At 47.2% G+C, this 27,677-nt stretch overlaps 1 protein-coding gene, 1 long non-coding RNA gene and 1 other non-coding gene across 4 annotated transcripts in view; 2 read left to right on the plus strand and 1 right to left on the minus strand.

Moving 5' to 3' along the window:
* The first annotated feature begins 965 nt into the window (after positions 1–965).
* St8sia2 (ST8 alpha-N-acetyl-neuraminide alpha-2,8-sialyltransferase 2) overlaps positions 966–27,677 on the plus strand; it is a 71,398-nt gene continuing 44,686 nt past the window's right edge. Inside the window, exon 1 of the mRNA XM_021168000.2 lies at positions 966–1,242. Within this exon, the coding sequence (XP_021023659.1) occupies positions 1,145–1,242 (98 nt within the window). The 5' untranslated portion in view covers positions 966–1,144. The remainder of the gene's footprint in view (positions 1,243–27,677) is intronic.
* Positions 10,686–22,405, minus strand: LOC110298640 (uncharacterized). Of its 2 annotated transcripts, XR_015047728.1 has the most exons (5): positions 22,298–22,405; positions 21,581–21,803; positions 16,262–16,452; positions 11,703–11,727; positions 10,686–10,885 (listed from the first exon to the last, which is right to left on the minus strand). It is a non-coding gene; the product is annotated as an uncharacterized LOC110298640 (long non-coding RNA). The 2 variants fall into 2 exon arrangements; XR_002378391.1 differs by lacking the exon at positions 16,262–16,452.
* Positions 24,215–24,353, plus strand: LOC115031677 (small nucleolar RNA U109). The gene has a single exon (XR_003837340.1). It is a non-coding gene; the product is annotated as a small nucleolar RNA U109 (small nucleolar RNA).

The raw sequence follows: 27,677 nt of genomic DNA on the forward strand, positions 1-27,677 counted from the left end.
GTGTGTGTGTGTGTGTGTTGTAATCTAATTCTAGTGAAACTTAATGAATGAGTTCTTCCCACTTAACGCTCAGGGCAAAAGGTAACGTGAGCTAAAAGGGTCTGAAGCAGGGAAATAGTTCGGTATGGGGTGGGGGGAGGGGCATCTCCCTTTGTGGGAAGTGTATTTTTCTAGAAGGCCTTTTGATCATGATAGGACTCCAGGGGTTTATTGATTAGACCAGAAAAGAGCAAGAGCTAAGGGGATGAAGCACGTACAGTACCAGCCACAATGTGGGTACTATGCCTGCTCTTGGAAGTAGAGCAGGTACTACGGGGATCCCTGGGTTCTAGCCATGACCTCAAACAACTCGAGAGCTCCATGCTCCCGGGCTTGAGTGTATAAATGGACAGAGATGACCGCCCATAGAGAAGGTGGTGTTGTGCAGACTGAGCACCTCGCCCACCAATTGCCATGAACATCGCTGGTGAAGTTGGCCCCTCTCGCCCATTTCTTCTCCCCTCCTCTCTTCCACTTCCCCTTTCAATTCGTCAACTGCTGAAGCGTAGCTCAGAGGATACCGCCTCCTCGCAGCGCGCCGGAGACCGTCCCCAAGGTGCTAGTCTTTGTGTCGGGAAAACTTTGAGAGGAAGCGAGGGCGCTGGACAAAGAGGGAGCGACGCAAGGCGTTTGCCAAGCAGTCCCGGGTGCTCCGAGTTGTCTGGCTCAGCTCAGTCTCCGGGTCGCTTTCGATGGCCCGAGCCCAGCCTTCCTAGGCCGGGAGTGGCAAGCTCCCTGAGCCCTCTCGGGCAGGAAAAGCAAAGGCGGGTGGGTGGCCGCTGGAGTTAGTGGGAGGAGACCAGGCAAGGCGCGGAGCAAAGCTGTCAAACTGCGCCTGGAGCCCAGTGCGGGGCGGGGGGGGGAAGGGGGGGGGAGAAGGAGGGAGGGGAGGGGAGGGGCGGGCAGGAGCGGAGAGAGAGCGAGCGGGCTCGCTGCGCCAGAGCAACCCTTGTCTGTTGCTGCTGCTGTCGCCTTGGCCGCCGCCGGCCAGGACTCGCCCGGAGCGCAGGGTGTGTGCCCTGCTGCGCGTGGAGCGCGGAGGCTCCTCCAGCCCCAGCTCCTCGCCCCGGCCCGCGCGCGGGTCCCGGAGGGCACCGACCCCACCATGCAGCTGCAGTTCCGGAGCTGGATGCTGGCCGCGCTCACGCTGCTCGTGGTCTTCCTCATCTTCGCAGACATCTCAGAGATCGAAGAAGAAATCGGGTAAATAGCCGCCCTGAGCCCGTGCCCCGATCCCCGGCGGGATCTCTTCTTCCCCTGGGCTCCTTACTCCCTATCCGCTTTGTGTGCGCCGCGCCCCCCTGTCGCTCAGCTGGAGGGATAAGTGCTGGCGGTTTGGGCTGGGGGTGCCAGTGTCAGGGGCCCGGGACGCTTTAGGGAGTGGATGATGGGGGCGCGGCTGCCGAGGGGCGTCCCCGGGCGGGGCGCACGGGCAGCTGTAGCCGCGCGGCGTGGGGAAAGCGGACTCGCCCACCCTGCTCCCTGTCCCCTAGTCCCTTCCCCCGGCGTGTGCGCGCGCGGTGTCGCCGGGGTCGAGGGAGGGCGCCGGGGAGTGTCTCGGGCGGGTAGAAGGACGGAGAGTGGAGGCAGGCAGGAGTTTCTTTGTCTCCGGCTCGGCCGTTTTCTCGCCTTGGCAAAGTGGGCAGGGGGCGCGCGGGGGATCTCTGAGCTGGGGGAGGGGAATCCCCTGGCGGGAGATGAGTGGGAAGGGCTCCGTACCGACTCCTGGGAAGGGGAATGTGCCCTGCACACACCGGTACGCACCCACGCCTCCCGCCGGCCAGCCCAGGATCCGGGCGTGGGGGGGTGGCACCGCTAAAGGTGTGGCGCGCGGTGCTGGAGACCAGGGCTCTCCCCTGGCTTTGGGTGCTCTGACAACCTTGCGAAGGCCCCAGGCAACCCCAGGTTGCTGAGCGCTCACAGCAGGCGCCAAGACCCGGAGAGGTTGTCGGAAAGTCTCCAACGCCGCCCGGTGGGCTTCGGGGTCCCCAGGAGCGCGCGATCTCAGCTTGTCCCTATCTCTTCAGAGGTGGGCGGGACCACACCTCCAGCTGCGCCTGATTCGGGACTTCTCGGAATGAGCTCTCTAACTGAGCCGGGCTCATCAATCAGGGTGTCCCGTGAGCTGAAGCTGGCTCCCGATCCTACAGTCTTCTGCACGCGGAGCCCGACCCATGTCCGGAGCCTCCAAACCGTGGTGGACATGTAGGAAGGCAGCAAGGCTCTGAGGTGGCCTTCAGTAAAAGGGTGAGGTCCCTGAGAGCACAAGAGGCGGATTTGATTCTCTGTGGGATTAGTGAGGAGCCAAGCTCAATCAAACAAGCGTCCTGTGCTGCGTGTGCCCCTCCTTTGTCCAACTTCGTTCATACGGAGATAAGAACAGAGAATGGATGGGTCCTGCCTTCAGATCCCTCCAAAACAGAGAGAGTCCAGAATCCAAGATGCTGAGACCCTAGGGACCCTAACCTGCAGGCTGGTGCCTCTTCCTGCCCTTTGCTTTCTCTCTCCCACTGTCCCTTTCTGTAACCCCACTAATCATTCTATGGACTCCACTATGTTTCAAGAGTCCCTCTCTGCTTCATTCCTCTCGTCCTCGGTTTCCCCAAGAACTCCGGAAACTTTCACTTAATGTTCAGTTAATACACTCTGTGCCGCCAGCTTCTCGGCAGAAACAGAAACGAACTGCTTTCCCATAGCTGCTCTCCTGGTGTATGGTCGGAACAGAAATTGGTGCAGTCACATTCTGAGATATGGACTAAAGTGCTCCTGGGTCACTAGATGACTTTGACAATGGGAAAAGGAAGGACCTTCAGATGCCTACTTCTTCTGGTGTGTGTGTGTGTGTGTGTGTGTGTGTGTGTGTGTGTGTGTGTACATATGCTCCCACTTCCAGGAGCAGGCATCCCGGCTCATCAATTCGCTGAACTTTTTACTGAGTCTCTTCTATGTGCCAGGGACTTTTAATTTTTAAAATGTAATGAGAAGATCAGTTACACGTGGTGTCTCCCATTCCTGCCAAAGGCATCTTGAAGCCTTCACTTTCCACAGTCAAATTCTTCCAGCAGGCAGACGGAAGTTTCCAGAGGAGCATTTACATATAGAGTGTGTATTGAAAACTCAAGGCTCTTGTGCTGTGAGCACACCGTGTTTTACCAGGGGATCCCTGAGTCTCCCCCAACCCCACCCCCATACCTGGACTGATCCTAGTAAGAAAACTGTCACCTAGCCCACCCTGACACCTTCTATAGCATCATCTCTGTGGACGCCTGTCTTTGGGGTGGACTTTAGCTTTGTCAATCAACACTTTCTCCTAGTTTGATGGGGATCACCATAGACCTGCACTACCCAGGCCACATGGTTGGTATCAATAGCCCAGTTCTGTTTGCAGCCAGCCCCACCTGCTTAATCTGGAGGGAAGGAGGCTCACTGCATTTACCATGCATGGAGAAGGAAGGGATAATGTGGGACAGAGTATGGGAATCGCACTAGCCCATCTTTCTGATAAGGAGTGTGGTTTTAACACTTACCCTTGGAGCCACCGCAAATGTTTGCTGTGGATAAGTGACCTGGAATAGATTTGGGGGTGTCAAGAGGACTCTGTCTCCTTTGCCCTATGCTTCCTACTCAAGACCACAACGCTTTTGCGTCACACCTTGCTAACTGTGCTGGGGAAGATGGCAAGTTACCCACCAGAGAGAACCACGGTCCTATCTGGACAGGGGAGAACAGTATGATCCTGAATTCTACTGGGCAGGCAAGAAAGACAGAATCACTTTGGGAATAAGTTGTCCTGGGACTAAGAGATGAACAGTTAAAAAAACAAGTAAATCTGTGTGTGTATGTGTGTCTGTGTGTCTCACACACATAGACACACACACACAAATATACACATACACACACACACATATATATACACATACACACACATATATATACACACATACAAACACACACATACACACACACACACACACACACACACACACACACGGCCTACAGATCTATTCTTCCAAAGCTTTCAATTCTTTCTTAGAAAATGAGATTTTTGGGCCTGTGGGAGGCAGAGGCAGGGGCATTTCTGAGTTCGAGGCCAGCCTGCTCTACAGAGTAAGTTCCAGGACAGCCAGGGCGAGATTTTTAGATTGGTGGCCTCAGTCGTCCTGACCTGCCCCCAAGCATTAAATATCCCGTGGCCAGGGGTAGAGTTTCTGCGAGACATCTCCTTTTCTGAGTGATTGTCTTCAGAGTTCCATTCTTGACATTCTTTTTTTGTTTGTTTTTGTTTTTGTTTTTTGAGACAGTATAGCCCTGGCTGCATTCTTGACACTCTTATCATTCATGTGGAATTGCACGAGAAGTGTAAAAAGACAGACTCTCTGCAAGGTGCCCGGCCCATTGAGTTCCCCCAGGAACCCAGGATCACAGTTGAGTTCTGAGTCAGATTGAATGGGGCTTTGGTGAAAGGAATGCATTACCTACCCCAGTGCACATCCCGGGTTTTGCGGTCAGTTGGCTCATGTTGTATCAGGCATGTTCAACCTTTAGATACTGTGACATGATGTTATCATTTACAAAGTTCACAGTATGTAGTCTTATTACAAAATAAAAAGCAAAGAAAACCTTGTAGTGTTTTAAATACATTTGCAATTTTACGTTCGACTACTTTCATAGCTCTTTTGGTGTGTATGGGGCCTGCAGGCTGCAGCTTTGATATACCTGCTTGGTAAACTGAGTTATTCTGTTTCTCTCCTGGGCTTTAGGCTTGAGTGTAACCCTTACAAAGGAGTGGGATTCACGGTTCTCATGTGTACTACATTGCCCTCACAATTGGCCTACAGAAGTCATTCAAGAGGCACAAATTTTCCCAGTCTAGCACAGGTTAGGCACACAGCATCCTTGGGTAAGGTGCCTCAAAGGGCTCCTCCTCTGAAAACAGCCCCCTCTGTTATCAGTTGTGCTTGGTTTAATGTAATATCAAATATTTAAGTCATATTCTGGTTGCTTCCATGCAAGGCAGGCTTATGCCAGTTGTCATCCAATACCCCAGACACCAGATGAGCCATTATAATTAAGAGAGTTACACAACTCTGTCTGAAGACAGATGAGTATTTGGTGATCCTAACAATGCCTGTTGTGGCACTAAGGGGGGGGGGCGGTAATGATGACTCGCATGAACTACAAGCTTTTTGAAGTTAGCCAAGACATTAACAGATTCTATCCTTGTGGTACCCCAAGGGCAAGCAACCAGTGGCACCAAGAACTACTGTTCATTGAGCTCTGTGTACCTGGCCCATGCTGACTATTTCGAAGCACCTGTTCACTGACTCATCACCCTCCCTGTCTTCAGTGGGTACTGCTGCTACCCCTAGTTTATCAGTCATGAAACCAAAGCTGTGAGTTAATTTGCTAGTAATGAAGTACAAGGTCTCCATAGGCCAAAGGTCAGGCAGGCTATGAACTAAATCTTCTGGAGGCTATGGCCCTGTCATTCTCCTGCAAACTAGATTCCTATGGCAACGGAGCCAGACGTCTCTAATTACACCCAGGTACCCAGAGCAGGGGAGGTTGTGAAGATGTTTAACAACCGATCCATCTCTGGCATGGGTGCCTTAGAATGAATATCAGACTGGTCAGAATTGATACCATCTAGTAGGTTATACCAGGGTCCTATCACCCTATTAAATGTCAAATCCTGTCTGGGAAAGTGGCAGAGGAGAAGGGGCTAGCTCTGCCCATCACTGTGACCAGATGCATGAGCAGGCAGTGACTCCTGCCACCCAGGGAAGGCCAGGTGAAATATACTTTTGAGAGGAGTCTTGAGTGAATGCTAGATAGAGATCACGGACCTGGGCAGTTACACCCTGTACTCTGTGAGAAAAGACTGTGTTTATTCAAGGTGGTCCCTTTGTTGGGGGAGGGGTTTGGTTGTTTTGGTTTTTTTTTTTTTCCCCCTTCCATTCCAGTATAGTTTACCCAAGCATAAACACAATTAAAAGATAAAATAGAAGAGAAAGACGGTCTGGTTTTAACTCCCTTGCTCCTAGTCCTTGATGCCAACTGTTCTAGCGTCAAATTTAAATTGTAAATAGATATCTATCTTAGAAACCAATTCAGTGAGTACAGCCTCTTTCCCCTTGTAGTACAGAGTTGCTAGGCTTCAAAAATTGTTTGGATTTTACAGACTGGGAATGGTGAAAATGAAAATTATAAATACTTGCCCCAGAGTGGGACTGTAGACAGACATTGACTTCTTTAAGCAGAGAATGAACATCCATGGCTATAACCTAGCTATGGCCTTTTGGGTTAATCTTCCCGTGGCTTCTACCTGTTCCATCAATATGACTCACAACTTTCTAGATTATTCTATAATGGCCCATCTCTATGCCTTTGCACATGCCAATCCTCCTATCTGGGACTCCTGATATACATGGACCTTGGTGTTCTTCTTGCTCCCTTCCCAGGTCCCTGTCTTCTCACTACTCCACCACCACCTCCTTTGCATCACCTTCCCAGCCGCCTCACCCACTCTCCCTCTTACTTAGTTGCTCATCCAGTGTACAGCTTGAGTATCGCATCATGTACCTTATGGAGACAGAACTCACAATTATGTTTTATTTCTTCTCTGTCCCCAGCTCCTTGTGAGAAATACATGGTCCGGAAGTGCTCAGCCTTTTGACATTGCAAAATGACGTAGCCACCTACAAGCTCACCCTCAAGAACCCCTTAATCAAGTTACCAAAAAAAAATCTTTTTTTTAAAGTCACAATGTTTCAAGTTAGTGTGCTAGTTTGTAGTGAGCTGCCTTCATAGCTACCCCGGGAAGCATATGGCCCAGGGCCCCAGGATGGAAATGCCTGGTAGATAATGAAGCCCATAAAGGTTTTTGTTTTGTTTGGGGTTTTATTTTATTGAATGAACAAACTCAGGTTTAGGGACTAGCAACTGGATCCTAGTCTCTATGTCTCAAAAGATCCCCACTGTTCAGCCGACAGTTAAACACCTCCACTCGGTGAGAAAGCTGTCACGTGCAGCATGAATGGAAGGACACTGAAAGGGACATCTTTAAGACATGGCCCACATAGGAACGTATGGTCCCACCCCTGAATTCTATCTCCAAATGTTCTTTAGGGGACATTTGAAATGGGTGTTTTATTTTTAAAACACTGTCAAGCCAGAGGCTCTGATGACCACTCAAGGCTGGGGATGCTGCATGGATCTAGATAAGCTCAAGAGGATCAGATCTCACAGCTGCCTGCAGCAAAACTGAGTTAGACAGGCAGATGGCAGGATAGCAGGACTCCACAGCCCAGTGAGCTGACGGCTGTCTCCTGCTGGTGGGAGGGGACAAGTCCCTCACTAAAGGTCTGCCAGAGAGACATCCCCAGTGACTGTCTGCCTGACAGTCTGGGTCTTGCTTGCTATCTCTGAAGTGCTGGTCTCATCCTTAAGTGTTGAGATTAGTCACTCTCCTAGGTGGCAGCTGGACTGGTTTTAAATTCTCCCCAGTTGCCCGCAATTCATCACCCAGCCAGGAGACTGCCCAGTGTCCTGATGGGACCTGTTTGTCCCTGAATTTGCTCAGCTTCAGCTGTCACCTACTTCACAGTAGTGTGAGGAGAGTGGCTTCAACCAGGGAGAGCGTGTCTGCATTACACACGGGCAGCTGTGTTCCTCCTGGCACACTTGCGAGCACTTGGGGGAGCTGATTTGTTTCCCTGGAAAATCCTGCATCACGCCTTGCTTGCTGTGTGAGTAGTAAATCTGCATTGCAAGAGGGAGGCTCGCTGCTCTGTCAAGGGGATTTCCCCTATGCTTTCTTGCTATTGTCTGAGGAGCCCGGGATCCTGCTCTGCTCTCTAACCCCCCTTCAAGCTTCAAGGATGCAATTCCTGCTCCTTCAGCATCTCAATCCACAGTTTGGAGATCCAGATGATCCATCCCTCTGACCAGTGGTCCCCAAATGCTGATGTGCAGAAAGGACAAAGGATGCAAAAGGGAAAAACAAAGAAGAAAGGAAAGGCTACAATGTAGCCAGAACATTAGGCAGTTTCCAGTCCCAGCTGTCATTGCCTCTGAGCTACCATATCCTGAGGTACTGTTTTCTTTTCCTTTTGGTTACTAAGACCATGCTTTTAAAAGTCTTTGTAGTTGGCCCAATAATCCCTTTCTTTGACCAAACAGGTTGAGAACCAATGCCTGCCAACCCCAAGTTTTTTGTTTGCTTGCTTTTGTTTTGTTGGTATTTTTTTTTAATGTTACCAGCTTTTAAGATTTTTATATGCTGGGATCCAGGTCCTAAAAGATCCATGCTGGGGACCACAGTGGAAGACACATCCTCCCTCCGCACACAGTTCTTTTCTCCAGGAGGAAGGCACCAACAGACAATAACACCATAGTCATTTTATGGGTGTTAGATCTCAAATAACACCTCTAAGACTCACAAGCAATATGATAAGGTTGATGTCATTATTACCCCTATTGTACAGGTGGGGAAACTGAAATACAAAGCCATCAAATAATTCATCCAGAGTCATAGCTAGGGAAGTACCTACATGAGTACCTCCATTCCAGATGACAGGAACTATCCAAAAAATGCATGAAGCAGCCTCCAGTAAGGAAACAGGCATGCTGTAATCTCCAAGGGAGAAGTCCCTGAAACGCCTAGGTCTATGACAGGGGACAGTACAGACTCAGCAATCCTGGGGAAGGCCTTCAGGGACAGTGTGCTGGAGCCCAAGACATAGTAGGCCATGACAGCTGGAAAGATCCAAGCAGAACAGGGGTGTGTGTGTGGGGGGGGGGGGGGGTCAGCTTTAAAAGGCCACTCACTGCCTTTGCCTCCCCTCCAACAACCTTCTGTCTCGAGCCATCAGAATGGAAAATGGTGCCTGTTAGAGGTCGGGGAAACTGAGTCACTGAGAGAAGAGGGAATGATACACATGAGAAGAGGAGTTTTCTTCTGAAGAGGAAACAGAAGGGCTCATGCTGTCAACTGCCCCTGGTCAGTGAAGCCTAGTAAGGAAAGATGTGCATCTGGGAAAGAATGCACTCAGCAGGGAGATGCCTAATCCCAGGGCCGGACACCTTCTCTAAGAGCTCTAGCCAAGCCTCAATAAGTACTCCAACTGTGGTCTTTACCCATCTGTGGATAAGCAAAAAAGGCTCACAGAGGTCCCAGGACTTTCTGTGACCACACAGCAAGAGGATCTGCCTTTACCTGCCCCCACCCCCACCCCCACCCCCACCCCCACCCCCACCCCCGCTCCAGTCCCAGGTCCAGCCCCCACCCACTGCTCCTCGATACCTTTTGCTACTGACGTTTTTATACCCTCTACTCTGGCACTCTACACTCAGTTGCATTTTCTGTGCACCGCTGCAGGTTGGTAAAAGGATACTGGAAACTTCTGAGTCTGTAGGAGGGACTCACTGTTCATCTGTAGTCTCCTAGCACTGGGGTGACATCGCTGAGGTCTTTCATTTCAGCAGATGCAGAGGAAAGGGCAGACATACTGGGACTCTGCCCAGCAAGACCCAAACGCGTGCTGTTAGTTTTTCTGTATCTCTAGTTTCTAGGCTAAGTGTGTTGGCCTCACTCAGGGGAGCGATACCTAGGGTAACTCGCACCTTCTTTCAAGGTATGTGCCAGGACAGTGTAAATAATAGAGAAAAGGCATCTGGTGTCTGGAGAGAGTAAGCTTGACGGGGCAGGTGACTTTGGCTTGCTGTTTCTATAGGTCACAAACTATATTCCTAGAACTTGACTTCAAGTAAACCATGCAAAGTATGCAAATCGAAAAGTGTCCTAATCGAAATGTTTATCTATGAGAATCAAAAAGAAAGGTGAGAGGCACTCCAGGGCTGTCCTGTATGTGTCTGGACATGCTTACAGAAGGCCTCCCACAAAGACCCTGAATGCCTGTGGAAACAGCCACGACTTTCAGCACTTTCCACAGCCTACCCATGCTGCCTTCTGTGGCTCTGACCCCACAGAGTGAGGTCATACAAATCTCTTCCAGATGCCACTCAGAGCCTTACTTCTGCAGTGTTCTCACGGGGGCAATGCTCACTGCCCATGATGCAGGAGATCCACCTCTACCTCTGTACCAGTCAGGAGCTACCATTGGGCAGTGGGGATGCTTTGCTGTGGCGAAACACTTATTACCTGTGTGTCCTCAAGTCAATGTCCCCACTTTTCTGAACCTCGGTCTCCTAAGGCACAGTCTTTTCCTGATTGTGCAAAGTGCAAATGACAGAATATGAAATGCTGTGGCCACAATAGAAAGCAATAGGACTGCCCCCCCAAACCCTAATAGAGATTCCATGCCATCTAATCTAGCAGTCTCGCTGGTGGGTATACACTTTTAAAAATGGAGGGGCTGGAGAAATGACTCAGTGTTTGAGAACACTGGCTGCTCTTCCAGAGGACCAGGGTTTGAGTCCCAGCACCCACATGGCAGCTCACAGCTATCTTCAAGTCCAGGCCTAGAGAATACAACTCCCTCTTTTGGCCTCTATGGGTAAACACACATGTGATACACAGACATCTATGCAAGCAAAGCATGCATACACATAAAAGAAAAATAAGCAAAATCACCAAAAAGTTTATAAAATTGAAAGCAGAGACTGAAACAGATTGTCGTGCAATAATACCATTGTTCATAGAACCATCATTACAATATCCACTGACAGATAAGTGATGACATTTATAAAGGAATACTATTTAGCTTCAACAATGAAGAAACTTCTGACACATGCGCTGTCCGACATAGGTGAACTTTGATGTCATTAAACTCAAAATAACACCGTCACAAAAAAGCAGTCACTGCTTGATTCCTCGAAAAGGAGCCTCCTCAGACCAACCAGATTCGAGGTAGAATGGTGGTGGCCACCGCCAGTGGGAAGAGAATAAAGAGTTACTATTTAATTAGTATAAATTTTCCCTTTTGCAAGATGAAAAGGGTTCTATAGAGGGATAGTGACGAAGATTGCACAGCAATCAGAAATGTACTTAACGCCACTGAATAGAATAGTTAAACAAGTTTAAAATGGTAGATGTTGCACGTGTTGTACTACAAAATTTGAAAACACACACACACAAAGGAAAGACTGCTGGGGGCTGCTGGGGGCTGCTGGGGCACGTTGGTTTATTTTAAGAGCGCGGTGTGGTTTTAACAAAGCAATATCAATGAGATGGTTATTTCGCTTAGAAAATGATATGGCGCCAAGAAGCATGGGAGAGAGGGGGAGCGGCAGAGGCATGGGATTGGAAAATGCACTCCATGGAGTATCATGAGTGTGTCTGGATAGGCTTGCTGGATGTGGCCCAATTCTCTAACACCTGGAATTGGGACTATGAGATGTACAAGCCCACACTTTTCTGTGTGAACATTGATGTAAATCCTTTCTGGCCTGCCTGCCTGTTTAATTCAGTGGAGAAGTCCCTACGGTCCCATAAACACATAAGGAGGAAGGAGAAGGCTCCTTAGACCCCTTCCAACCAACACCCTGCCCAGCTTCCTGCTCCCCCTTGCTCTTCTGCAGCAGGCTAGTCTTGAAACTGCCTTTTTTCCCCCTCAAGAGTGAACTTGACTAGACCCTCAAACCTCTGATCATCTGATTTGGCAACTGAAAGACTAAAAATGTGGGGTCCCATGGCCCCTTACCTGTCAGGCTCACACTACACAGCACCTGCAAGAAAATGGGAAGATGAGTGAATATGGCATCCTGCGAGGCATGACGTCTATAAAGTCATTCTGAAGCTTGAAAGAGCATCAGAATTACTTCAAAGGCTTGCCCAAAGCAGATCGCTGAGCCCCACTCCAGAGACCCTAAGGCTTGAGAATTTGCATTTTAGACAAGTTCTGGAATTGAGAGACACTGGGCTAGGGCCTTTTTATTCAACGTATGGTCCTTAAACCAGCAACTCCAGGCATCATCTGGAGGTCTAGCAGGTATGCTGAATCTCAGACCAGCTTATAATAAGGCCCAAGCAATGTGCATACACACCCCACTGGTGGGAACATAGTCACACCCCACGATATGATGTTTTGCTCAATCCCAAACTACATATGCCAAAGTGGCTCCCTAAGATTATAGCAGAGCTGAAACATAATGTGCCTTTCCTATGTTTGGATTAAAAAAAAAAATGTGTACCATTTTGTTGCCTATAGTAAGTGCACTGTACAGGAACACGTGCTTGGTCCTAGGAGCAATAGAACATATAGCACATAGTGAGCAGATAGAAGGCTGCACCATCCATGTCTGAAGAACACTTGGTAGCATTTACGCAATATCGCTTACGGATGCATTTCTGCAGGTATGTCCCTGTCACTAAGAGATGCACGAGTGTAACTGCTTTCTTTATCTGCCTTCTGTAGTGACCCTGGCCCTACTCACCAGGGAGAATTTGCCTATGTGTTTCCACTGCCCATCACGGAATTGTCCTAGAGTGAATGTTTTAAAGAAATGTTAATGAATGTTAAAATGTTAATACAAAATGTTAATTAAAATGAGTCTTTTAAAAAAAAAGTAACTCATTACAGACACAAGCGGGGATGCCCTTGTGTATTGTGAAGAGCTCTTTATGTAGTCCACACATTTATTATAAAGACACTGCAAGATGTACTGGAGAGGTGGCTCAGTGGGACAACTGCTTATCACACAAGCTCGAGGAACTGGGTTTGAATCCCCAGGACCCATGTGAAGCCAGCTACACTAACACACATCTCTAATCCAAGTGCTACTACAGACAGATGGGTGGCAGAGATAAGAGAATTTCCAGAAACTCATAGGCCATGAGTATGTATTGGCAAATAACAACAACAACAACAAACCCAGCTCAAATGAGATTGATGGTGAAGGCAGGTGGACAAGGTTATCTTCTGACCTCTATGGGTATGCTATAGTGAACACACACACACACACACACACACACACCCTGCAAGAGAAATTTGATGGACAGGTAACTGAAACCTAAGAACAATAATTGCTTTATAAAGACAGAAAAGGAACTTGAAATTTTTCAGAGTCTAGCTGGCCACGTTCCTGGGCCATGAGGTAAAGCCACAAGGAATCTTCACCAAAGGTTGACCTGCCTTAGGGGTCTAAAGGGGCTCCAGTGTGTCCAGACACAACCTTGATCATAAGCCTTCAGTACCAGATGGAAATTTCTGGAGAAGCTGGACAGCAAAGCACACCTCAGCTTCACTGAGGCCTTTTGCGAGCCGGTTGGCTGTGATCATTCAAATAGCAAATGGCCTTGCTTCACAGTTGGCACGTGCAGTAATAGCCGCCTCCCCACCCCACCCCCCAGGTCTGGAGTTTCCTCAGCAGATTTGGTGGCCTGCCCAGCCTGTAGTCTAATCCCAAGCACCACTGTCTGGAATGGAGAGGGGTGGGCTCTAGGGGTGATGAATGCTAAATATAGGGGAACCTTTTAAAACCCATCTGCTCTTCCTGATAAAGCAAGCCCCTGAGCAGGACGGTAGCCAACAATTTAATTGTATTTATTCTCACTATTACCTTCTATTTAGGGCAAGGGATATTGCTATTCTATTTATGGTCGCAATATAAAGATGTCTTTTGTGATAAATTCGTTTAAGTTTTTAAGTGAGTCAATTTGAAGACAAGTGTTAAGTCAATAAAGCTGAGTTAGCAAAATACATGAGAGTAGACTCAGAAAGCTTGAGGTCTGGGTATGACATGCCAGTCTGATTTCTTCCCCGTGGCATTTTCTACCCCAAAGGTAGCAAAGCCAAAACAACTCCTTGAGGAACTTCTATACAGAGTGAGTTAATACTCCAGAAAGATCCCTTGTTACAGAAATGACTCATTCAGTGGACTTGGGAAATTGCCTAGTACCCAATGGAAGACTCTTCCAAGGAAGCAGTCATGCGGGTGATTTAAATGGTGTGTGTGTGTGTGTGTGTGTGTGTGTGTGTGTGTGTCCATCACAAGAGGAAGGTTAAGATGATTTAGGTTCAAGAGGACTTCCCTCTCTCTGCAATACTACAAGGCCAACACCAGCTCACATTCTTCTTTAATGCTCTGCCTCTCTTGGGTACCACTTCGTATTTATCATGCAGTGTCTTCCATAGTTGCTGCACATGAGCTCACCAAGGGATAGGAGCCTTTCAGATTTGTGCTAGGTTGGGCATCCAGCTCCTTACCCAGAGCCTGCTAGAGAATAAGTGCTCATTTGAGAATAAGGAAAGAATGGGGAAGGGAGAGAAAGCCTGGCGAGGGAGCTCATTCCTTGAGGAAGCCCAGAAAACCTGTCACACACATTCTGAGTTCCCATAAGTACCTCTTTCTGTTGCAGTGAAGAAGAAATCTGCAAGGTATCATATGGAGCATTGCCGTCATTTGATATAAAACCTACTGTTACTATTTGAACATGAGATGCTCCCCCACCACCACCAACAAGCTCATGTGTTAATAACATGGTCTTCAGCTGGTAGCTCTATTTGGGAAGGTATCAGAAACTGTAGGAGATAAAAATCTACCTGGAGAAAATAGACCATTGGGAGGATACCATCAATAGCTCTACCCGGTACCCAGTCCTTTCCCCACTCTCTGCTTCCTTTCCACCCTGAAGTGAAGAAGCTTTCTATGTGCTCCCACTGTTGTCATGGTCTACATAGACACCTGGGCTAAAGAGATGGACTGAGCCATCTGAGAGTGTGAGCAAAATAAATCTTTTCTTCTTTGTTTCCATTAGGACAAAGTTAATACATATGTTGAATTGTGTCTTGTTAATACATCAAGCCCACCCAATTTCATGAAGAAAGAGCAGCCTAGAGTTGAAGTTAGTATTCCTAACTGACTGCTTCATGGTTTCACACAGACATCCTATACAGAAACCAGAAGATTGGAGGGATGTGGCCAGAATAGGGAATCAGGCGAGCTGGCTTCTGGCAGGCTAAGATCCAGCTGATAACAAGAAGATTGACAGAGGTCCACAACCTCCTCAATCTTGAAGCACAGAAGAGGGTTTTTAAATCAATGCTGGCTAGGCTGGCTTAATGGTATCTAATCTTACCTTTTGAAACACAGATATTTGGGAGTTGAAATCCACTGAGATAAAGTAAAATAATGCATGTTGGGTTTTAGATTTTTTTTAGACTTCATCAAAGTCACATTGTGCAGTGTTGTTTTTATTTTCTTAGAAGCAGGCAGAGATTAGCCTCACTCCGTCTGCATGAGGGGTGGTCTATTTTTATTCTCGTTCTTTTTTATTCTTTCATCTCCCATTAGATCATTTTTCCACCAGGGAAAGAATCCATTTCTGTGCTAGCTCATCTCTGTGTACCCAGCACATGGCTCTGTAAATGTTCAGTGACTATTTCTCAAAAGCAGTAGCTCAGAGAAACCAGTGAAGAATGTACCACAAGTCTATCTTCCAAGGGGAAAACCAATCTATTTCTGATCAGGTGTGCACACAGCAGCCTAACAGGACACTCATGGTATTCCTATAGGGAAGTGTCAGGTCATCTCCCAGTACCTGATTTCTGTGACAGTTCCGTACATAAGCTTTGTGGCTTCATTGAGCCGCTGGCTATGTCTGTCTTGTGCACATGACCCATTGCACCAGGTACTTATAGCTGTGAGTGGCATGCAGAGATGGACAGAGCCCAGATGAGAGGCTCAAGGAAATTGTGGTCCAGTTGGGCAGAGTTCTTGTGTGATATTGAGACAAGTGTCTGGAGGGGAGCCTTCAGAGATCTGGATCTGGCTGTAGATGTACAGCTTACCTCAATGGCAGATCCTTGCTTCTCAGGGTCTAAGTTTCCCTATCTGTAAAACATAGATTAGATACTGCCATGGGTCTTCCCTTGTTCTGGATTCTCACAACTGGGTGACTACAACAGAGACGAGCTTTCCCTGGGCGAGAGTTTAGACTCACTGGAGGGAGCCAGACCCTTTGTTGTGCTTCTACATGTCCTCTGGGATGGCAAGGTAAACAGATTCTAATCTATTTTCACCTCCTATCTGCTCTACAGAGAACCTAGAGGGTAGAGGGGTTGGCACACAGAAATAAAAAGAAAATTGAACTGGCTAAGTATCTGTGCCATGCCAACTATTGCACGTGACACTTTCTCCTGTCAGAGAAAGGTCTTCAAAGATTCATAATCACTTTGCATCCTCTGCACCAATCAGTATCACTGGAGAAAACATTAAATCACAGTCTGAGCAGCGTTCTTGATAATAATGGTCAACATACCCCATTTCTGCAAAGTTCTTGACTGTGCATAGCTGGACGCAGAAAAGTCCCCACTAGGCACAGCTAAACTGGGTGACTTGGCAAGCCATCTTCATTTGGCTATCAGGAAACCTCATCGTTGCCAACAAAGGGCCCATGCCTGTGGTCTGCCATCAGCCTAGTTGCAACCCCTGACCTTGGCAGTGAATGCTCTGTTAAAACAAATAAAAATTTAACAGACAATGTGGTTTGGGGGAGGAGAGGTGTCTGGCTTACTTTGAGGAGTCAAAGCCCTGTATGGCAGAGCTTATGTACTCTGAAACCCTTCAAGTGACAGGCACAGGATTCATAAGTCCAAATGATTCTCAAAGAAAAGGGAACCACAGTGGACCCCTGAAATGCTTTCTTTGAACAAATAATGTGCCAGCAAAGAGTAGTTTACTAGGGGCAAGGAGAGCACGGGAGTTGAGAGAACCACCCACATTACCAACTGGAACCACAATGAGTAGGGTCTGCCCCAAGTTAGTATCCTTGCACTGACAGGAAGAGTTAAGAAATGATTTCAAAAAAGAATTGACAGCACTCCAGCTTCTCTGGGGACTGTCCAGTAATGCCTAGAGGAATTCCTGAGCCTGGGGCAGCTTCAGCATGAAGAAAGGAAGCTGTTCTGTATGGCTCTTGGATGGGTTGGGTTTCACACCTGATCATTTAAACAGAGGTATCCATCTGTATGGTAACAAGAACAAAGTGTAATGACACCAATGAAACCGTGAGAAAAACAAAACAGGCATCACCTTGCCCATTATTAGAGCAAAGAGGTGCATAAGAAGTCACCCCTCATTATTATTATAGACACAGCGACAGTAAGATGTGAATGATTTATCCACAGTCCCCTAAACTGTGAGAACCCAGGACTGACTGGTGTGTAGTTTGGAGAGCAGTCAGGGCTGAAACTGAAGTAGTTTTCCATGAGGTCTGATGAAAGTCACTAGTTGTAGATGAACCTCTGCAGTAGCAAGGGCTCCAGAAATAAACCTTGGTCTTTGGCCTCACTTGGAGAGTCAGAGCAGAAGCCCGGTGGCAGAGGCCACGGGGAAAGGTAGCCAATGGGGCAAGGAGAGAAGAAGAGAGCAGGGAAGCATGTTGCTGGTGTGTGCTCCCTTTAAAGATGAGGGTGCTCAGGGTCCCAATCATGGCCTTGGTCATCATCAGGACTTTGGCAACTTTGAGAGACCACCCTTGCATCAAATGGTGGAGTGGAAGGAGAGTCTAATGGCAAGAGACTGGCCTTGTCAGAGGTTTGAAAAAGAAGGAGAAAACAGGAGATGGAAAGACAGGGGAAGAGCCTACAAATAAGAATGGCTTGCCAATGACACCAGGCTGAGGAGCTGGCTCAGTGTGTCACGCCCTGCCAGCCAGGAGGAAGCTCCTGAGTTCTGAGTTCAAATCCATCCTCAGAACTCGTATGTCCTGCTCAGATGTGTCAACTTGACACAGCCTAGAGCCATCTGAGTGGAAAGTCTTGATCTGAGAGGAAAGCCTGATTCAAGAGACTGCTCTTAGGTCAGACTGACCTGTGGGCATGTCTGGGTTGGGGGAGTGTGTCTCGATTGTTAATTGATACAGGAGAGCCAGGACCACTTATATCATTCCTTGAGCAGGTAATCCTGGACTGTATAAAAATTAAAATCTAACTAAGCATGAGCCTGGGTTTGAGCCATAACATAAACTAGCAAGCAGAATTTCACCAGGGCTTCTGCTTCAAGCTCCGGCTTGGGTTCCTGCCCTGACTTCCTTCAGTGATGGGCTGTGTCCTGGCAGTTTCCTCTTCTCTGTTGCCTTTGGTCATGGTGCTTGTCATAGCAACAGAATGAAACTAGGACATCACATAAAGCTTGGCAGTGAGAGGCTAACCCAGCACTCCTACTGCATGATAGGAGGCCAGAGAACACTGGGATCTCGGAAGGCAGTAAGCGTGCTGGAGGCAGTGGTAGACAGCAGACGTTCCTGAGTCAACGTGGAAGTCGGGAACCAACACCCAGCTTGTCCTCCAACTCACACACACACAGAGAGTCACACAGTCACACACACAGACACATAGACACAAACATACACTCACACACACATATTCACATACACATACACACGTATACTCACACACATACACACACACATAGACACAAACATACACCCCCACACACATATACTTACACACATATACACACACACAGAGTCACACAGACATACACACATAGACACATAGACATACACACACACACAGAGTCACACAGACACACAGTCACACATATACACATATAACCACATACATACATACATATAATCACACACACACACTCACACACATATTCACACACAGAGACACACATATACACAAAGACACATACTCACACACTCACAAACACAGATATATTGTTTTTAAATTTTAAAAATAAAGTCAGGAGGGAAGAGAATGAAAGCAAGAGATAGGGCCACAACCTTGAAGCAAAATGGAGCTAAACATCTCAGAGGGAGAAGGGAGAGGGACATGGAAGATGAAGATGGAGTGACTGTTCACTGGGTAAGGAGGGCACAGAAACACCATGCAGTTCACTGGAGGGAAGACCTGGCTATAGTTTATAAACCATGAGGCGGGACTGTACTTTTAGAGTAGCAACATTTGCAATTCCTCCCTCAAAGTGGTGTTTGAGTCTGATTCCCTGAGTCCTCTAGAAAACAGCCCCTCCCTGTCCACTCATGAGCACACACTTACCTGAAGCGCCTTGCACTGCTCTTTCTTTTGTATATGCTCAATACTACCCGAGGTGTGGGTGGGTAATTACAGCTCCATGCCTAGGCGCAGGAGGATGTCTGCTTGAGTATATGTGTGTGTGCGCATGCACATGGGTACTAGTGCATGTGCACACATGTCTTGTTTCCAAGTGAGAGCTTAAGGACCTTGAAACTGGCCACTCTGTGTCTGCATACTCTTGGGACCACAGAGCCTACCCCAATGCCTGTCACATAGGTATTCAGAAAATTCATGCTAATTGGACGAAAAAGAAATTAAAACAGAGTAATTTGGCTATAGCCTACACATCTTCTTATAATAATAATAATAATAACAACAACAACAATAACAATAAAACAAAGGTTTAAGACCAGTGCCTGCCAAGCTGATATCTGGAATGGAAAAATGGTGGCTTTGCATTCTCTATTAAAGGTGGCATTAGGAATCACAGCAAGCTTGTGAGGTTTTTGGGTGGTTGGTGGTTGGTTCACTTGAGGATTTGTGGGGTTTTTTTTTGTTTTTGTTTTTTCTTTTGAGGACTATTATTCACACATCACCATATCAAAAGCATCTTTGTTGAGAAGGCTGTCAGAGCCCCACCTTTCCCATCCCCCAGCCAAGTGGTAGGAACTTCTGTCCTCTCTTCCTGTCTTCGGGAGAAAAAAAAACTATTGAGTCCCAGTGTGCTTGTGTGATTCCTCTAGTGCCCAGACATCTCAGAAGAGCACACAATCTGTCCAAGACAACAGGACCCCAAACCCTGCCCAATTGCAGTGTGCTGTGGTCAAGTAGAGAAGTTGGTGGGATAAGAGTTCTCTTTGACTCCGGATGATACCAAACCCCAAAGACTGGCAGACTCTCCACCTTCTTGGTTGCACCCCAACCCTCTTTTCTGAAATCTCCTACAGTAATTGCTGACAGGAGGTTTGAGAAGAGAATGAAGCTCCGAGGCAGCCCCTTGATGTGAAATGTTCAACAACACCTTGAGCCTTTGTACCCAGACACTATCTAGAATCCCCAGCTCAGGCTCTGGTCCCTGCCCAGTGTCTGTGCCTATCCCCGGCCAACCCATCATGGTGTCTGAGCTGAGCTGACTGATACTCAGGGCAACAGGGAAAGTAAGGGTGTGTGTGTGTGTGTGTGTGTGTGAGAGAGAGGGGGGGGGATTGGGGGAGTGTAGGTGTTTGTTATGTCTTGCTAGCTCTCACTATGGGTGTTTAAAACAGAGAACAGATTTCCAGCCTGAGCTCCTATCAGAAGCTGCTGAAAGCATCCAAGGTGAAGGGCCAGAACTCCAAGGAGGAGACGGGGGAGTCAAATCAGGACAGCTCTGTTGCAGTACACAAGGCCTCCTTCCTCACATGACTTTTTACTCCTTCTCTTGCTCTAGATAATGAGCTTTGGCATCTGTCTGGAGTGAGGTGCAGTGACCAGGAACATTGGCTGCCTAGTCTCACCCTCTGACATCTTTTCAGTGCGTCCCTCTTATACTGAGTCTCATTGTTGACTGAGTTCAGATTCTGACCATTTAGAAAATGTTAACACAGCTCAGTTCAAATTCTGCCTCCAGCTTCGTCCTTGGCTGTCAATCACTGGATATTGTTTGAGTTTGCTTTTCTTTTGCTGTGATAAAACACTCTTCCTTACCAAAAGCAACGGGAGAAGGAAAGGGTGTATTAGGACAGGGACTCTAATTAGGAACTTAAAGTAGAAACCATGGAGTAGAAACCATGTTGCGTTCTGACTCAATCACTGGCTTGGTGACAGGCTCATGCTCAAGCTAGCTTTCTCAGATAACCTGGACCCACCTGCTAGGGTCGGTGTTGCCCACAGTGGGCTGGGCCCTCCCACATAAGTCATCATTCAAAATGGACTCAAAGAGACATGGTCATAGACCAATCTGATCTGGGCAATCCTTCAACTGAGACTCCCTCCAATAACTTTAGGCTGCATTAAGTTAGCTGCCAAACCTAGTTAGGATCAATATGATGGCCAACATCCCTCAGTGAGATGAGAGCAATACGATGCTAAACATAGAGGACTGGGATGGGGATAGAAAGAAGACTTTATAAGGAAGCCCACCCATGGCAATGGCTTGGGTTGTCGTAGTGCCGTGACATTTTTGCTCTACTTAACGGTCAAGGCAAAGTCTTCCTCCAGTTCTCAATCAAACTCCATGCCACTAACATTAACCTGGTCCCAGTCTTGAAAGCTCCGGTCTTCTCTGTACTATTCCGACCCCCAGCTGCTGTGAGCTACAGTGACGTTGGTTGTGTATAGTTACTTTCTGATCTCTAAACCAACCAAGCTGGAGTTCCTGCTTTCTACACTGAGCACACCTGAGAGCTCTCCACCAGTCACGAGGACCTAGGGCAGAAACCTTTAAGCCCAGTGCTTCTTGGCACCTTGGCAACTGTAGAATACTGGTGAGAGAGGTGGATGGATGATCATATCCTAGAAGCCCCTGAGGCTGAGCACCCTCCTAGGGGTTGACTTTACCAGAAAGCATCTTGTCAATTGTGACTGAGGAAGAACAAGGAAGCAGTACCCACCATACCCCAAGGTCCTGTAGGCTTCTTGTGTCTCAAAGGAGAAAAGTTTTGTGGAGAAGATGACGTTAGCTGAGTATTGTTCCTTGACTGGGATAAGCCTAGGGAATCACAAAGTCAGATGCCTTCAGAGTCCAGGCAGGTCACACGCATAAGTGAAGCAGCTCGCTGTCAGGCAGGACCAGTGTGCACCGTGGGAAAACACAACACAGACCTGGCCAGATCCCTGGAATGTTCAAAAGAAACCAGATGGTTCTTTGACTAGCCTGCTCCATTTTAAAGATAGGGCTCTGGATTTTAAAAGCTTTAACATGGGATGGGGTAGAGTGCCTTCCTAACATGCACAAGGCAATTAGTCCATCCCCATCGTCTCACAGAACTAGGTGCGATGTCACACATCTGTAACTCAAACCCTCAAGGAGTAGAGGCAGGAGGGCAGAGAATTCAAAGTTATCCCCTGCTAAATAGAGTTAAAACCAACCTGAGTTGCAAGAGACCCTATCTCAAAAAGAGTTCAACATAACACAAGCCCCCAAATGCATATTTAGGACAGTTATGATCTGAGGCAGACCATTTATAGATGTTAAATTCAACATACACACACACACACACACACACACACACACACAAATAAAGCAAGGCATACCTGGGAGAGAACTTGATGTTCTAAGGTACAACCATGCAAGACAATTCATTCATTCCAGGACAGCCTTGTTTTACCTGGCAGTTAGAAGACCTGGAAAGTATAGCATCGGGCAGCTCAGAATGGCTCTTGTGCTAAGAAACCTGGATCTGATGTTGAAAATGAGGGGTGCCCATGAAGGAACCCTGAGGGGGTTCTAGAAGGAAGAGAGGTTGCTAAGCTCTGCATTGTAGTAAGTCATGTGCTCCATGGGGAGGTCTGGAAGACTGTGTACCTGGGAGAGAAGATGTATGTCACAATGATGGGGACACTAGCCACTCCTGTCCTTTGTGTGTGTGTGTGGGGGGGGGTGACCTAAAATCCAAAGGTGATGGAACTTGGAAGGGAAAGCAGCATAGGAAAGATGGAGGAGCTGTAAACACTGCCCTGATTTCGAATAAACAAGGCAGGGTTGTCTTTCCCTACAGGAAAGATATAGGTGAGAGATTTGAGTTAGATGTAAGGCATGGGTAGGAAACAGTCATGATGTTCAATGAGTCCGACAGCAGGAGTGGAGTTTGCAGTGAAAATCAGGCAACTTAGAGGTAGGGCCATACTAGGACTGAGCTCTGAGTAACCCTAGCATCTAGGTAGGACTGGAAGCAAATGAGTACAAAGAAGTTTCAAGGAAGAGCCAGAGAAAGTGTTGCCACAGGATAAAGGCAGGAGGCTGGTCCCTGGAATGCTTCCCACTTGGTACCTGGGCAGTGCAGAAAATACAGACTCAATGTCTTCATTTCTTTTCCTGACTGGTGTAGTTAAATTCTCTTGACAAAAGCAACTTCAGGGAGAAGTCTGTTTGGCCTCACAGTTGTGGGTACAGTTTAGCATAACTGGGCAATCAAGGCAGCAGGAGTTCCAGATAGCTGATCACCTTACTCCTATAGTCAGAAGAGAAGACCAAAGAATGCAAGCCTCTGCTCTCTGCTCAGTCCCCTTTCTCAATCTATACAGTTTAGAATCCTATTCACCACGACCAGTGTTCCCACTTCCAGTAATCGAGATAGTCCCCTACAGGCATAGTCCCCTTTACCCAGGTCATTCTAGATTCTGTTGAGAAGACACCACACCATCATACTTAGCTTAAGCTCAACACATGTCTGCACCTGCTCAAGGAGAGATCAGATGTCTCTACACAGGGTTCTGTCTTACAGAGCCCCATGAACGTGAGCATGTGACATTCAGATGTGTCCCTTCTGTGAAGAAAAGAAAAAGCACAAAACTAATCCCTAGCAGCCTTCCCTCTGGGTAGACACCCCACCCCCATCCCCGCCCCAGGGTCCACATCTGAGAAGGCCATGGAGCATCTGAAAGCATGGTCCCGTTACGTTTAACTCTGTCTTTTCCTTCTTCCCTGGCTTCTGATAATAACTTAATGGACTGCACTATGGAAAAGCAGCTGTCCCAAGAGACTTCATAAGCTCAGCAAGCAATAACTGGTTTATTCTCTGTTTTGAAGGACAGTGAGCATCACCTATAATATCACTGAAAAAAAAATTCACATGGCTTTTGTTTGAACCCAAGACATGACTTACAAACAAAGACATCTAGACCAAGAAAGAGGCCGGATTGTAAGAGCAGAACTCATGAGGCGCTAGAGCTCCAGGCCCATTCCCAGTGCTCCCACTGCTCCTCCTTATCTAACTGTGAGGCTTCCTGGGTGGTGGCCAGCATCGCTGCTTGGGGGTGGGGGTGGGGGTGGAATGGTCATTGCCCTAGAACCAAACAGGGTCAAAAGGAGATACATCAAACACCCAGAAGAAAAACACCTTCAAAGTCTTTCCTAAGCCAGGCATCCTCTAGAAATTCCATCATGAAAAGGCTGCCACTGAGGTTAATAGGGACACCACTGCATCCCAATGCAAGTCCATCAAGAAGAGAACAAAAGAGAGAGAAGAAAGCCTGGTTGAACATGGAGGCCTTTCAAGTTACCGCCAGGCAGGTTCAAGAGCAAAGTGTAGCCCGTCAGACAGGCACTCTGCTCCTCTATAAAGAGCGCGGCTTTATCCACGCCCTACGACATGAATGAAATGAGTTTTCAGGGCTGCCAACTCTCTGGTTAGGGTTCTGCAGTAGTACGTTTCTTCTACAATAAAAGAGCAGGGGATGACAGTCAAGGTTATGGCTGTGTCTGAAGTGTAAGGATTGTCAATAATGGATGCAAAACAACTGGGTGAGTACATTTTTGTAGCAAGCTGTTTCCAACCATAGCTTTCAATGGCTGGGCCACGTTTTTTCTGATTAGTGTTTCACAAATCGGAATTCTAACATTACTATTTTGCTAAACTGTCTGTTCAACTGTCCCACTACTGTTTATAGAATAATGTTTTCTTCCTATGGATTCTCTAGCACAACCATGACAGCACACTCAATTCTTACCAATGAAGGGGAGGTACAAGGTACCTTCTCAAAGACACATGAGATCTGGCCTTGTGTGGGTGACATCCTGAACCCCCACATTTTGGGGTTATTCACTGGCTGATTCTGGGCAAATCCTGAAGCCTATTTGAGCCTTGGACATACTATGTCTAAAACAATAAGAAATAAGAAAGTGAACATGCTGCATTTCTGGTACTGTGCCTGGCATGTGGTAAGACTCTGCACATGAAACCATGACTATTTTTAACAGCTCTTGGAATCTTCCTATCCTTTCAGACAGCATTTTGTCTACATGGCCAAGTGGGACCAAAACTGTCAGCTGGAATAACATAGACACGGCTCTTGGGATATAATGTTTCATAATAGGAAGAAGACCACTTAGTCTGAAGGGGAAAATATGCATACACATACACATTTTTAACAATGCTTTGTATTTGGAAATGTTGTAATCTAAATTCTGTAGAAAAAAATTATAGAAAGTAATCCTAAGCAAAATCTGGTTGGGTGTGGTATTTTGTTTTTTGTTTTTCATAAAGAATTTGGACACCATCTGCCTGGGTACCAAAAAGCATCAAAGAGGGATTTTATCCCATTGTGGATAGAACGTTAAAGTATTTAGAGAAGACTATTTGAAACAATGCATCTCTGAGTCAGAAGACTGTTGAAGATGCTGTGTGAACTCTAACACACCGTTCACTTGAAGTCATGCCCCACATTTCTTCCTGATAGCAAGCTTCCTCCAAGGTGTGCTCTTGGGTGACATTTTTCATGTGTCTTCTAAGGAAGAGAAAGCCTGTTCGGGGCTACCCAGTAAGCTAGGCAGAAGGTAATGAGTACACCCTGAAAACCCACAATAGTCTATCCAGTAAGAAAGAAGCAGCTACCACTGGCAAATACTGACGGAGGCTGATGGCATACTTCTCAGTTTCTGTCACCTTGGCATAAGCTACAGTCATTTAGGAAAGGGAAACACACCTCAAATGCTTCCATTCTTGATTAATGATTGATATGGGAGGGCCCAGCCCACTGTGGGTGGTTGCCTGGGCATGGGTTGCATATGAAAGCAGGCAGAGCAAGCCATGGGGGGCAAGCCAGTGAGCAGCTTTCCTCCATGGCCACTGCTTCAGTTTCTGCCTCCAGGTTCCTGCTACATCCTCGGAGGTGGTCTCTAAGCTGTAAGCCAAGTAAGTGCTTTCCTCCCCACGTTGCCTTTGGTCATGCTGCTCACCACAGTAATAAGAAGAAAACTAACACAGGTCATGACTGAGAAATGTTGATGCAAGGTAGTCCAACAAGAATTCTTTGAATAGAAATAAGACAGATTAAAGTAGGACAGAGAACAGGGTGAAAAGAGATGACTAATATAGGTGAGGCTTTGAGAGCAGTTGCAAAGTAATGTGAAGAAATAATAGAATAAGCTGTGGGAGTATGGAATTAAGGGTTTCTTAAGAGTAAAGTGAGATTAAGTGACTATATATATCCATGATAGTGGATGCGTGTGAGCCAGAAGCATAGAAGTAATTCAGAGCTGGGCTCTTCAACTAGGTTTCTGGGTTCAAATCCTGAGGTCCTTACTTACCATGGGGCTCTGATCACAGTTTTGCCTTCTCTGGGCCTCAACTTCTTCTTGTGTAGAAATGGATGTTCATTCCTTCCGCATAGGGCTGTAGCGAGGCAACTGTGAAGTAAGGTAAGATGTGTGGAACAGAGCCTGACATACAGCTGCTCTATGATACATATCAGGAGGATGTATCTAGTGCGAATTGTTCAGTTCATAGAAGAGGGAAGACAACGGTGGATACAATAGCCTCAAGGAAGAAGGGGGTGCAATTCAGAATATAGATGGAGGCACTGGCTTTGGATAAGGAGACATCTGGTTCCTCTGTTGTAACAAGAGAAAGGTGGGAGGTTGAGTACTTCTATTAACAAATATTAATTGAACCCCAGATGCAATGTGCCCAACACTACAGGAGGGTGACAATATGAAGGCAGACACACGCTTCCCTCACAGAGTTAACGCTGTAGTGCAAGATGGTACCTTTAATAAATGAGTATGGTGATTAAAAGATAAAGAGGTGGAGAGTGAGGAGAGCCACAGTAGGAATACAAGGGAACGTAGGTGCTATTTTTAATGATCGTCGGGAAAGGGCTTGCTACTCAGATGACATTTGCACAAAGATTTAAGAAGGGGGAAGCATTCCATGGGGATCTCTCCGGAGCAAACATTCCAGGAGAAGTACAGCTAGCACACAGCACCAGGTCCAGAGCATGCCTGGTGGATGCAGGTGGAAAAGCATGGGAGTGTGGTCTGGTTTCTCCATCCTTCATCCCCAAGACCTGCTCTAGGAGGCTGAGACTTCTCTAGAGAAGAGAGACACCTGAAACTCTTTTAACTCATATCTTCATTCTCCAGACCTCCCTAGAACACACTGGATGTATATAAAGCATGCCTCTCATGGCAATACCGGGATGAGCAGGGCCCCAGAACCATGTTTGCCATGGTCTATGCTGGGGACACTGGGAACTGAGTGTAGAAAGCACTTTGCTGCAAAAAGGTGAGAACAGGAAAGCAGGGCTGGAGGCCTTGTACAGAATAGTAATGAGTGATCTCAGAAGAGACTTGGTAAGCACAGACACTCTTGCTTGCTCTTGATGCTGTGACCATATATATGGGGGAAAAGAAACAACTTGAGGAAGGTAGGGTTTCTTTTGGCTCACAGTTTAGTGGGAGCACAGCCATTTATGGTGGGAAGGCTTGGGAGCAGGAGCAGAAAGCCGCTGGTCACATTGCCTTCTCTGCCAGGAAGCAGACAGAAGTGAGGGTAGACTATAAAACCACAAGGCACTCCTCCTAGTAACCCACTTTCACCCCTGAGGCTCCACCTCCCAGAGGTTCCAGACCTTCTGTAAAGTGTCACCATTTGGGGACCATGCAATCAAGCACATGAACCCACAGAAGACACTTAATAGTCAAACTATGGTACCTTACATTTAAAAGTCATTGGGGCTAGGCAGATGGCACAGTGGTTAAAAACACTT

This window comes from Mus caroli, unplaced genomic scaffold (assembly GCF_978045245.1).
Source record: "Mus caroli unplaced genomic scaffold, Mus_caroli_1 scaffold_8, whole genome shotgun sequence".
Classification (NCBI taxonomy): domain Eukaryota; kingdom Metazoa; phylum Chordata; class Mammalia; order Rodentia; family Muridae; genus Mus; species Mus caroli.